The sequence below is a fragment of the Gopherus evgoodei genome, chromosome 1 (assembly GCF_007399415.2).
Source record: "Gopherus evgoodei ecotype Sinaloan lineage chromosome 1, rGopEvg1_v1.p, whole genome shotgun sequence".
Lineage (NCBI taxonomy): Eukaryota > Metazoa > Chordata > Testudines > Testudinidae > Gopherus > Gopherus evgoodei.
The window spans coordinates 54234743-54247751 of record NC_044322.1 but is presented as its reverse complement, the minus strand read 5'-3'; the positions used below and the strand labels follow the sequence as shown (position 1 = coordinate 54247751).

Below are 13009 nucleotides of genomic sequence, written 5' to 3'. Positions count from 1 at the left end.
CTTTCTAGAAAGATAGGAAAAGGATCTGCTCCTGGATGCATAACAATTCCAGTAAGGCCAAGGTGACATCTCCATGGATACTGGCTTGGTTCAGGGTGGCTGCCTCAGTGCCACTCCTGCCCCATTCTGAGACATGACTCTGAATAAGGGCTCCCCAGTGGCATCTTTCAGGTCACTATGAAAGCAGAAAGACGATCTCTGTCCAATGCAGGCAAAAAGGATGGCATGGAGTGTATCTCCTCTTTGAATGGCAGTGCTGTAAGGTGATATGGCATCAGTGCCAGTCATTTCTTTGGCATGGTGAAGGTCTCTGGAGGTGATCCAAATTCCTCCAGATTGTATCTTGGGCCCTTGCTGAGCTCAGCTGCAGAGACCAGTACCAAGGCTGGCACTGGGGGTCTCACTTCCTATCTGGTCAAGGACTTAGACCTTGTCTACACTACACAGTTTTGTAGACGAGTCATGTTTTGTCACCAAAACAGTGGCAATGTATATACTACAATGCTACTTCTGCCAACAAAACTCTCCTGCTTTGCCGACAAAATAAACCACCTCGATAAGAGGTGTAGAGCTTTTTGTGGCAAAGTTAGAATAACAAAATGTCAGTGTAGACACTGTGGTTGGTTACGTTGCTATAAATAGCTTCCAGGAGGTATCCCACAATACCCATCCTGACAGCTCTGGTCAGCAGTTCAAACTCCTCCTGCACCCAGGTACAGAAGCATGTGCCCCATCTCCTTTAAAGACTCAGGAATTTTTAAAATTCCACTTCCTGTTTGCACGGCACAGAGAGCTCACATCACATCTTCCCAGCTGACCATGATGACTCCATGCAGCAAACGCTCTCCTGCTTGGAATACATTGAGTTGTTGGATCTGCTAGCACTGTGAGGAGAGGAGGCTGTGCAGTCCCAGCTCCACTCCAGCTGTAGGAACTTCAATACCTACAGGCAGATCTCATGGCTTGTTGGATAGGAGCCACAAACAGGACATGATGCAATGCTGTACGAAGATAAAAGAGCTGAGGCAGGCTTACCAGAAGGCAAGGGAGGCAAACCATCGCTCTGGTGTTGCGCCAAAGACCTGCCACTTCTATAAGGAGCTGGACACCATCCTTAGCAGCAATCCCACCTCCACCGCCAAAAGCCAAGTGGATACTTCAGTGCGGTGGCAGGCAGCAGACACTGGACTCAACCCCCAGGATGAAGTTGTAGTGCACACGTCACAGTTGTCTGGTGGCATGGTGAGTCAGGATCTCTTTTCCACTCCGGGGAGGCGGGGTCTGGCCAGTCCCAGCAGTCCATCTCTGGTGCGCATGATGTAAGAGGAGAGTCCTAGGTAAATGATTTTTGCATTGATGCTGCTTGGTTATATATGAGATAGAGATGTTCTTTACTCTGTATATTCTAGAAGTGGGTGAAGGGATAGAAATGCACAAGACTAGCTGTGTTTGTGTGCTCCATATTCCCCTGTGCAGTTAAGCAGTGTCACAGAACAGCGTGTTGATACACACCGAGATTTCATGGAAAACCTCGAGAGAGATCTCCAGGAAGCTTTCCTCCAGGTACTCGCCAATCCTTTGCTGAAGGTTCCTTGGCAGAGCTGCTTTTTTCCTACAATGGGGGAAGGGACCTTTCCTGCGCCACTCAGCAATCACTTGTGCAGGGACCAAAGTGGGCACACAGGCGAGCAGCATAGGGACTGGATCTGAAACTGCAATTGTGAAGGAGATGCATCCTTGCTTAATCAGGAGCAAAGTATCAGCCTCAATCACCCCTGCCTGTGGAAAATGGTGACAGATTTTATAATATTGTCCTTAGTCACCTGCACTGATCCCCTTAAAAACCACCTAGACCCTTTGGCCCTTCTTGAATGCCCAGGCCGAACTCACCATATTCAGAGCATTCACCGAGATGTTTGCTTGCCAAAGGATAGCGAGAAAGTGATTGGTATGTTAAAAGAGGTGTATTTCACTATAATGATTCAATGCTGTGTGTGAACTAAATCATGCTGCTGCGTATTGTTTCTTGCGCTACTGCAGATATGATCTTTGGGGGAACCTGACACTCCAGCTGAGTGCCTCCACCAGATAAGAAAGCGACCAAGATGGAACAAGGAGGACATGTTCCGAGAGATGCTCCAATACCTGGAGGCTGAAAAAAAGAGAACAGAGTGGAAAAAGACCCTGCAGAACAAGAAGGAGAGTGAGGAGTGCATTGTTAAGGGTTAGGAGCGAATGATAAAAGTGACTGAGGAGCAAACAGATGTTGAAGACCCTAATCATGCCCCAGATAGAACATGTGTGCTCGGCCCCCTCCTGCAGCCAATACAGAACTGCTTTCCATACCCTCCCCAAACTCCCAAACATTCCTTGCAACTTCCTGGAACATTCGGTCCTCCATTCACTTCACTTCTTTGGACAGCTTCCAAAATGATAGCTTGACTTACACACAGTTATTAGACACGATACTGCCCGGCACTGTTATCTCCCTTCCCATTAAGTTTGTGTGTGTTAACTGGTATTTCAAAGAGTTTGTTTTTTTATTAAAGATAACCAGTCTTTGTCTCCTACATGTGGTGGTTGCTGCTGGTAGTAACACATAGTAGCAGTTTGATCATTTGTTGACTAAAAACCCTAGTCATGAATCACAATTTTCATGCAAGGCAGCAAGTTAACAAAGTGCTGTATGAAACGACATCACTGGGGTTCATTATCAATATGTTGCCTCAAAGCCCCCCCAATTTGAATAGCTTCTGCTTGTGACCCTCTAATAGCCCTAGTATCTGGCTGCTCAAATTCAGCAGCCAGGCGATCCACCTCCGCACTCCGTCCTGAGGGGAAAAAACCTTTTCACCCTTAGCCTCACAAATATTATGGAGCTGCAGCAGGCTCCTATGACCATGGGAATGTTTTCTCATTTAGGTCTAATCAGCCATAAAGGCAGCACCAGTGTACTTTTATTCTGCCAAAGGCACATTCCATGGTCATTCTGCACCTGCTTAGCCTATGGTTTAAGTGCTTCTTGCTGCTGTCCAGGTTTCCCATTTAAGGCTTCATGAGCCATGGGAGTAAGGAGTACGCTGGATCCCCAGGATCACTAGGGGCATTTCAACATCTCCAATTGGAATCTTCTGGTCAGGAAAGAAAGTCGCTGCTTGGAGCTCTCTGTACAGGCCAGTGTTTCTGAAGATGCGTATGTTAAGCACCTTCTTGGACCATCCCACATTGATGTCAGTGAAACGCCTGTTGTGATCCACAACCGTCAGCAATATCATAGAGAAGTATCCCCCTTTATCGATGTATTCCATCACAAGATGGTCCAGGGCCAAAACTGGAATAAGCGTGCCATCTATTGCTCCGCCAGTTAGGAATGTGGCTTTCTGCAGTCGAAAGTTCCACAACCACTGCTTATCACCCCAGATCTGCATAATGATGGGATCCCACCACTCAATGCTTGTTTCCTGAGCCCAAAAGGAACAGTCCACAGTATTCAGCTGCTCCATGAATGACAAAAGTAATCTGGTGTTTCTTTCCATGGCACACAGCAGGTCAGGCAACACTGATTCCTGTTCAGACTGTGTGCTCATGATATACTGCATGACCATCTGTGATGCGTTCAGAACAGTTATCAGTAAAGTGCAGTGGAGGATTCCATCCCTTCAGACAGATGGCAGGCATACAGTAACAGAGGCCATTGAAAAAATGCCATGAAATGCAGTCAGAAGCCCATGGAATGTTGGGACAGAAAGAACTGCATGGGACATTGAGTCCACACCCATGATGCACTAAGATCCATTCTGCCTTCCCACAACTCCTAGCTTTAGAAAGTGGCATAGTAAGTAGCATAGCGGGATAGCTACCAACAGTGCACTGCTCTGTCAGTGCTGGAGCACCAAGTGTGTACATGTTCTGCCGACAGAAGGAGCTTAGTGTGAACATGTACAAGTGATATAATTATACCAGTGTGTTGATAAAACTTTGTAGTGTGGACAAGGACTTAGGCTGTTCTTTGAGGAGTGATGTTTAGTTTCCTCCTTCTCAGACTTCTCTTCACATTTGGAGCTAATATTTGGGCTCTGTGAATGAGCCTCATCGATATGTATGGGCCTCTATGCTGGCTTTACTGCCTAGAATACTGGCCCCAGGACTGACTTGTCTCCAACAATAGTATGCAGCTTGTTGTAAGGGCACCATCTCATTTACTGTTGGCCTCCCTGACCTTGTGATATTCCTACTGAATTTGCTTTCATGCTTCATTGCTGCTTATTCCCATCATACCCCTTGGGCGGCATCCCACATGCCATCTGTTCATAGATGTCCATGTTTCTACAACTTGTCTATAGCTGTGCTTGAAACCTCTTCTTCTCACAGGCAGAAGTTCCAACACCTCCAATCTACTGCAGGCAGCACCGCATCTAGTGCATGGACCCACCACAATCAGTTGGGCGATTGCATACAAAGGTGAGCTGCTAGGTATGCTTGCCACGGTGTGCAATCAGGAAATGGGATTAAAAAAACAACACATGGGGGAGCTTAAATGGTATTAGTGGGAGGGAGGACAGTGGCTTCCAGTCTCTGACTCCTGAGAAGCAGAGTTTACAGTTGTGGCCAGAGTAGTCACTGTCGCAAGGAATGAGGTATTGTGGGACAGATGGTGGAGGACTGTTAAGGTTGACACAGGTGATGCGGTGTCTACGCTCACACTGCATTGACCTCAGTAGGACAACCATGGCTCCATACCATTTGGGGAGGTGGTTATACAGACTGTATCAGTGTGATAGGGTGCTTACATCACCTGCAGATACATCTGAGTGTAGGTGCATGCACAAATAGTTAGATTGACACAAGTTTCTGTGCATCAGGCCTGAGAACAAAAACAAACAAGACCTCCTACACCCTCTGAAGTGCCAGAACTGCTCTGTTCCAAGATTTCAAGCTTCCAGCTTCTTGACAGCTTCTACAATGCTTTGCAATACAAAAGGTAGTAGCACATTGAAAGTTTGGTGGCAGAGTAATATTAAACTGAATTTTATTCCAAATTAAATACAAACAGCAATGGCTATAGGTTGACTAAGCTAAACTGAGCTAAAAGACGCAATGGGGGCGAGAAGACTAGGAGGGAGTGAGAAAGTGAAGAAATACTTCATACTTCTAGATCAGGGGTCAGCAACCTTTCAGAAGTGCTGTGCCAAGTCTTCATTTATTCACTCTAATTTAAGGTTTTGCATGACAGTAACACATTTTAATGTTTAAGGAAGGTCTCTTTCTATAAGTCTATAGTGTATAACTAAACTATTGTTGTATGGAAAGTAAATAAGGTTTTAAAAATGTTTAAGAAGCTTCATTTAAAAATTAAATTAAAATGCAGAGCCCCCCGGACTGATGGCCACGACCCAGGCAGTGTGAGTGCCACTGAAAATCAGCTAGCATGCCGCCTTCGGCACCTGTGCCATAGGTTGTCTACCCCTGTTCTAGAGTCCAGAAGACAATTTAAGCCTGACATTCTATATAGGACATGGGGCCTTGAATACAGGCTTGTAGTAGAAACACAACAATAGTAATAGATGAAGACACTAGAGAATGTCAAAATTAAGAAAATTTACAGCTGATAAGCAAAAGCAGATCGAATTACCTTCCGCAGTTCAATTGTTACTTCATTTCTGTGTCTTCTCATAGTCTAAAAAGCAAAAAAAAAAAAGGGGGGGATCAAGATTATATATGAAGAAAAAACAGCATACAAGGATTTGTAAACAGTGTTCTCCTAAGTCACTTTAAAATGAAGCCACTCACAAAAAGCTACAACAGAAGAGGGCTTAGTGTACATTTTGTTTTTTTACTGACAGGTGCTTTAATCAATTTTGGAATCTTTCACAGCACAGATCTTGGGAACCACAGGGTTAAAGAAAAAAGATAAATACCTCACAGATATGGTAAAAGCTTCATTATGAATGCAGAAAACAAGTACACTGAAGGACAGAAAGCTTTTTGAGTAGTTTAATATAGTGCTCCCTTGTGAAGTGCCACACGGTTCAGTTCTCTTTGGTCTTATAAATATTTACATGTAACCACCAGGAAAAAAGTTGAGTTCAAATGTTAACCAGATACAGGTAAATCTGTAACCACATTATCCCAATATCTGCCTGAGATCAGCACATGGACAAGAAGAGCTGGCTGATGCTTAACCCACTTAAGACAGGTTATGCTTGTAGGTAGAGGGAAGCACTCTGAAGAGCTTACCACAGTGCCAGTGGAGGATGTATGTCCATAAATGTCAAGACAGACTGCAATCTAAGGGTCCTTTTAGACTCCTCACTGATGCTGGCTTAGAGATTGCATCTCATCCTTGATCATACTGCCTCTTGCACCCCTGAATTCGCTTACAGAATACAATTTACTTGGATCTGGAAGCATCAGCTTTGAAAAACTGCAACTGGTGCCGAACGCCGCAGGATACCTCCTCAGCCACGTGGTAACCAAAAGCACGAAGTCCCTGTACTTTGCTCATTCCATTTTCTATTGACAATCACATCACCTTCAAAATTCTTGATCTTTATCTTCAAGGATCTAAATGGTCTCTGCCCACAACACCTAAAGCTCCACCTCATTCTTGGAGGCCTCAACCATCTGGATCCATGTAACCATTATCTACAGTGAATTAACATCATGTGCACAGAAAGACAAGGCCTTTTTACAGGCTTGCCCAATACTAATGACATCACTCCAACAATAAATAAATACAACCACAAACCTCAACATTTTCTGATTCAACATGAAATGCACTTTTGACCTTCTTTCCCACAAACAATGCATGTTCTCTAACTGAGGTACTGGCCTTCTCCCTGTGCTATACTGCTACAGCTGAGGTGCCTAGAGCTGGAACCACTCCTTTTCTTAAATGAAGAGGTGGTTACTGGCAAGGCAATCTCTATGAGAGTTCCAGGACTCTGGAACTTGGTCCTCACCCTGCCCTGATCCACTATTATTAATCAAATTCAAGCTATTTTTAATATCTTTTTTAAAAATAGATTTTTTTTGTCTGAATTCCTATCTGAATTATGATTTTAATGATGCAGGAATTTTGCTGTACTACTAATTGTGTGTTAGGGGACCTAGAACCTTGTATAGATATTATTTACACCTAAATATTAGTTTACTCACTACATTTTAATTTTGTATAGCAAACATAATACACCTCTACCTCGAGCTAACGCAACCAGATATAATACGAATTCGGATATAATGCGGTAAAGCAGTGCTGGGGGGGGGGAACGGACAGCGGCTGTGCACTCCAGTGGATCAAAGTAAGCTTGATAAAACGCAGTTTCACCTATAACTAAGATTTTTTGGCTCGCGAGAACATTATATCGAGGTAGAAGTGTACTTCCTGCAGAAGGAAAACCTTAAAAATCTAAACTAGGAGTCTGACATTAAGTATGACAGGCATGTCATAAGAAATAAAAACAGAAGTCTACCAAGTGGATAGTCTCAAACTTCTAGTTACCTCAAAATTTTGAAGTCTACTCCAAGAAATTATACCAGCTCTTGAAATAAGCTATCCAGAGCCTTGAAAGAGGCTTGCACTGTTTAAAAAAAAAAAAAAAAAAAAAAAAGGTAAAATGCAAAACATACTCCACATTTAAGGTAGGTCATTTGTGATGACCTTTCCAAAGAGCCGGAAATCCTCTGTTCACCACCACATTGGTATATTGCTCCTTTTAAACATACAGTATTTACAATAAAAATAAATGTGAAATACTGGCATTTGAAATATTTTCTTACTATTGCACAACTGGATATACAATATAAATTTGTTATACAATGTATTTTTTCAGTAAGTCTTTCCTTTACTGTGCTTTAGTGTATTAAATAAAGAATGTGATTTAATATTTAAATATATGCATCCTTACTTAGTGAATTACCAATTGTATCTTTGGTAAGTATCCAGAAGGCGATTTGGTTATACAGACATATGTAGTGCTTGCTACAAAAATTAATTTAAAGCTAATTTAACAATTGACAGTTAAAAAATATATATCTACACATACACACACAATGCAACAAATGTGTATCAATGGCGTACTTATTTGCAACTGACTCAACCTGAATCTCTCCACGTATAATTTAAATACAAATGTTTGAGCTACAGGTCAATGAAAAAGTTTGCAGTTTATTCCTGTGAACAGATTTTAAAAGAAGTATGGTTAATTCTTGTTTCGCTTATTCTTGTCCCAGGGCACTATTTAAGCGGACATCTGTACAAAAATTTTATCTATGCTTGCTTCAAATTAACATTACTGGAAACACTCAATGGGTTAATAGCAGCTTCCTAAAAAGTCCTAGATTCAGGATAAATATTAAAGGAAGTAATTTGATTTATGTGTAACTATTTTCAAAGTACTAATATGATCCTCTCAGTGCTAGACTCATGCTAGTGCCATGGTCTGAATACCATACTCCTAGCACTACACCTACAAGTTAGAAGCAGAGGCAGAGGCGCTGTCAGTTTAGCAGAAGTATGATATAACACACTTGTTCTATACCTGCCATAAACTTTTTCTTAAGAAAAGACATTTTTCTCATCCCAATCAGAGGAATTCAAGAACAATTCATGAAGTCATAAGAGGGTGTCCTTATGACAGGTTCTTGGTGAAGTCATACATGCCCTGCTTCCAGGATGGGAGGACAGCAGTTGATTACAGGGTGGGTGCATACATGGTCATACTAGAAACTTTGGCCTTGGCTACACTGGTGCTTTACAGCGCTGCAACTTTCTTGCTCAGGGGTGTGAAAAACACCCCCCCCGAGTGCTGCAAGATACAGCGCTGTAAAGCGCCAGTGTAAACAGTGTAAACAGTGCCACAGCCGTGCTCCCAGCGCTGCAAGCTAATCCCCATGAGGAGGTGGAGTACTTGCAGCACTGGGAGAGCCCTCTCCCAGCGCTGGCACCGCGACCACACTCATGCTTCAAAGCGCTGCTGCGGCAACGCTCCCGCGGCAGCGCTTTGAAGTTTCGAGTGTAGCCATATCCTTAGGGACCAAGTACGCCTGTAACAGATGCTGCAATTTTCAGATTTCCAAAAATTACTGATTGTGGTTCATTTTTCAACTCAATCTATTTTACAACTAACTTTCTCCCACTTATCAGTAGGTCATAGTTCTATTTTAATCAGAGCCACTGCCAAGACAAGTTAAAAATGTATGAAAGCGCAAAGTAATTAGATACTCCACCTTCTGAGAAGGAAATTCAGCATAGTGACAGTGGTGCAAACAAAGTTATATCCCCCAGAGACTCTAAATTGAGCACATTGCACAAGGCGTCATGTACTAATGCATCATACTACAGTTGCTCACCTCAGGCACACAGAGGCAAAAAACTAATCACCAAGTGCTATCTAACTAATCACCAATAGTGCACATTTAAATTAGCAGTAATGTTACAGCACAGCTATGACATCCTAAATGAACTGGCACTTAATTAGTAGTTAAGTCCATATGACATTTAATAATATTACAAAGAAATAAGATTTTCTTTGCTGATTCAGTATCTATGATGGACAAACTACCTATAAAAATGTTAAGATTAATATGAAAACTTTTTAACAGTGAGGTGCCAAGCTCTGAAATAGGCAGTCTTAAAAATAGATGTTGAAATTAACATTGCTTAAGTTATTTCTTTAGCATTTTCTTCAACAAGATAAGGAACTTTAATGAAAAAAGGCATGGAGATAAATAAAAATCTGGTGTGCTTACACTTAATGTTTCAGGTTTATTTTTTAGGACAGGAATCAATCTCTAGATATGCTTTAAAACCTGACATGAAACATACCTGACTAGAGTCCTTCCCTATCATTTCCATTCTAATTTTGTTTGGTTAGTCAAAGTTCCATCACATAGCACAACAAGAGCTAACCTTCACTGAAAAGTCACCTAGATTTACCAGTACTGTATGCGAAGATGTCCATGTGAACACCTTACATCTTCCTGATTGCACTATAAATATATTCATGTTAAGGCTTGTCATAAACAGATAATTAAGGGTTAATGTCTCTTTTACCTGTGAAGGGTTAACAAACAGAGACCCAAACACCTGATCAGAGAACCAATCAGGAAACAAGATACTTTCAAATGTAGGTGGAGGGAAGCCTTTGTTTGTGGGTTTTGGGTTGGTGGGTTGTTCTCTCTGGTGTTCTCTCTGGACGGGACTAGATGTACAACCAGGTTTCTGCCAATCTCCCTGCTACAGTCTCTTATCTATTCAGAATAGTTAGTAAGTAAAAAAGGCGGTTATAGTCTTTTAACTTGTTTTTCTTATTTGCAGATGTGTACTTGCTGGAAGTAGCTTAAATTGTGTTTCTGCTGGAGAAAGCTTCTTTCTATTGTCTATAAGCTATAAAAACCCTGTATATTTACCATCTTGACTACAGAGACAGTTTTTATGTTTTTTCCTTCTTTATTAAAGTTTCCCTTTTTTTTTTTTTTTTAGAATCTAATTGATTTTTTTGGTTATCTATTGTAAGACTCCAGGAAAGGGAGTCCGCACTCACCAGGCAATTGGTGGGAGAAAAGAAAGGGAGAAGGGAAGAGAAACCTGCTCTCTGCGTTTATCTCTGTATCTCTCTCCAGGGAAGAAGGGAGGGGGAAGGGGTGATTCCAGGAGTTGAATCACGGTGGTCTCCTAGTGTACCCAGGGCAGAAAAGAACTGGGAGGAAGAAATGGAGGGAGAAGGGAAATGGTTCATTCCCTTTTGTTGTGAGACTCAAGGAATCTGGGTCTTGGGGGTCCCCAGGGAAAGATTTGGGGAGACCAGAATTTATCAAGTACTCAGGATCCTGATTGATGGCAGCCTATCAGATCTAAGCTGGTAATTAAGCTTAGGGGAATTCATGCTAGTACCCATATTTTGGACGCTAAGGTCCAGATTTGGGAATTATACTATGACAAGGCTATCAAACGATTAAAAAATAATTGCAATTAATTGAGAGATTAAAAAATAGTAGCAATTAATTGCAGTTTTAGTTGCAGTTAAACAGAATACCAATTTAAATTTATAATAAGTATTTTCTCATGTTTTTCAACATTCAGATATATCCATTTCAATGACAACATAAAATACAAAGTATACAGTGCTCACTTTACATTATATTTTACTACAAATATTTTCACTGTAAATAGTATTTTTCAATTCACCTCATACAAGAACTGTAGTGCAATCTCGATCATGAAAATCCCAATTTACAAAATATAGATTTTTTTTAAAAAGCATAACTGCACTCAAAAACAATGTAAAACTTTAGAGCTTACAGGGCCACTCAGTCCTACTTCTTGTTCAGCCAATCATTAGGACCAGGGGTCGGCAACCTACGGAACACGTGCCACCTTTGGCATGCGAGCCGATTTTGCCTCGCATGTGGCTACCAGCTGGGGTCCCGGCCGCCAGCCCCATTCAGCACGCAGCCGGCTGAGTGAACGGAACCCCAGGCTGGTAGGAGGCTGAACAGGGCCAGCGGCTGGGCCCTCAGACAGGCAGCAGGTGCACCTCCCGGTTCCCCTCTCACCGTGCTCAGGTTCTGCAGCTCCCAGGAGTGAGAGCTGCTGGGGCACAGCGCCCTGAGCCTGCTGCGGGAGGGGCAGCAGCTCACACTCTTGAGAACTGCAGAGCCCAATCACGGTGAGGGAGGAGCCAGGGGGCACACAGGGACCGTCGCACACATGCATCTCATGCAGGAGCCCCCCTGGTTCCCCCCTCACTGCAGTCGGGTTCTGTGGCTCCTAGAAGTGTGAGCCGCCGCTGTCCCTCTCGCAGCTCCCCCCTCCCGCTGCCTCAGTACTCCACATGGAGTTTTGCCTCCACGTGGAGCCAGCCTGTGACCAGCATGGGCCTGGTAAGGGGAGTCCTGGGGAGCAGTCAGGCAACAGGGGGAGAACTGGATGAGTCAGGAGTTCTGGGGGTCCTGTCAGGGGGTAGGGAGTGGTTGGATGGAGTGTGGGAGTCCCCAGGGGTCTGTCTGGGGGGCAAGGGTGTGGATAAGGGTTGGGGCAGTCAGGGGACAGGTAGGTGGTAGGGTCCTGGAGGGGGTAGTCAGGGGAGAAGGAGCAGGGCAGGGGTTGGGGGTTCTGACCAGGGCAATCGGGGTGGGAAGTGGGAGGGAGTGGATGGGGGGGTGGGGCTAGGGCAGGGCTCTCCTCTCCTCTTTTTTAATTGTTGAAATATGGTAACCCTAAGTGAGGGAGGAGCCGGGGGGGCGCATGGGGGCTGGTGCCGCATACATCCACTGCAGCCTGCAAGAACCCTCGGTGGGGGTGCCGGGCTGCAGCCTGAGCAGCAGGGGCAGGGGAAGGCGCAGCTGGTCCCTGCTAGTGGCACTACCACCTTTGCAGGGCTGCTGCCCCCCTGCACTACGCCGGCTCCTCCATGGCTGGGGCTCGCTGCTGCTGCAAGCGGGACGCTCTGGCTCTCCAGTGCCTCCGGAAGGCGACTCCTCCTAGCCAAGCTGCTGCAGCAACCCAAGCCCAGCAAAGCCAGTGAGTGGATTCAAGGCGGGGACCACCTGGGTGGGGTAGGGAGGGCTATGCACCCTCCAGGGGAGTTCAGGGGGCAGGGAGGGGGGAACCTGGTCTGGGGAGCAGCCCCTGGGCACGGGTGGCCCCTGGGGTCTATAAAGGCTCATTGGGATTTGCCCCTCAATGAACCTATGTGCAAGGGGGATGCGGGGGGAAGGGGGGGGCAAGGTGGAAGTTTCGCTAAGGGTGCAAAATATCCTTGCACTGGCTCTGCCCCAGGGGGTGCATGCATCCCAGGTTACAAACTACTGCACTAAACTGATAAGATCTGCATTTTAAAATAAGCTTCTTAAAATATTTTTTAAAACTTGTTTACTTTACATACAATAGTTTATAGACTTATAGAAAGAGACCTTCTAAAAACGTTAAAAACGTTAAACTGTATTACCGGTACGCGAAACCTTAAATCAGAGTGAATAAATGAAGACTCAGCACACCACTTCTGAA

General features: G+C 44.1%; 1 protein-coding gene across 2 annotated transcripts in view; it reads right to left on the bottom strand.

Annotated features, from left to right (window-relative positions):
* Positions 1–13009, bottom strand: part of KPNA3 (karyopherin subunit alpha 3) — an 87570-nt gene that overhangs the window by 56947 nt on the left and 17614 nt on the right. The window contains exons 2-3 of one of the 2 annotated variants that reach the window (XM_030564668.1): positions 7502–7580; positions 5633–5677 (exon numbers count right to left, since the gene is read on the bottom strand). In XM_030564668.1, coding sequence (XP_030420528.1) covers positions 5633–5674 — 42 coding nt within the window. In that variant the 5' untranslated portion in view covers positions 5675–5677; positions 7502–7580. The remainder of the gene's footprint in view (positions 1–5632; positions 5678–7501; positions 7581–13009) is intronic. The other variant, XM_030564657.1, reaches the window with a different exon arrangement.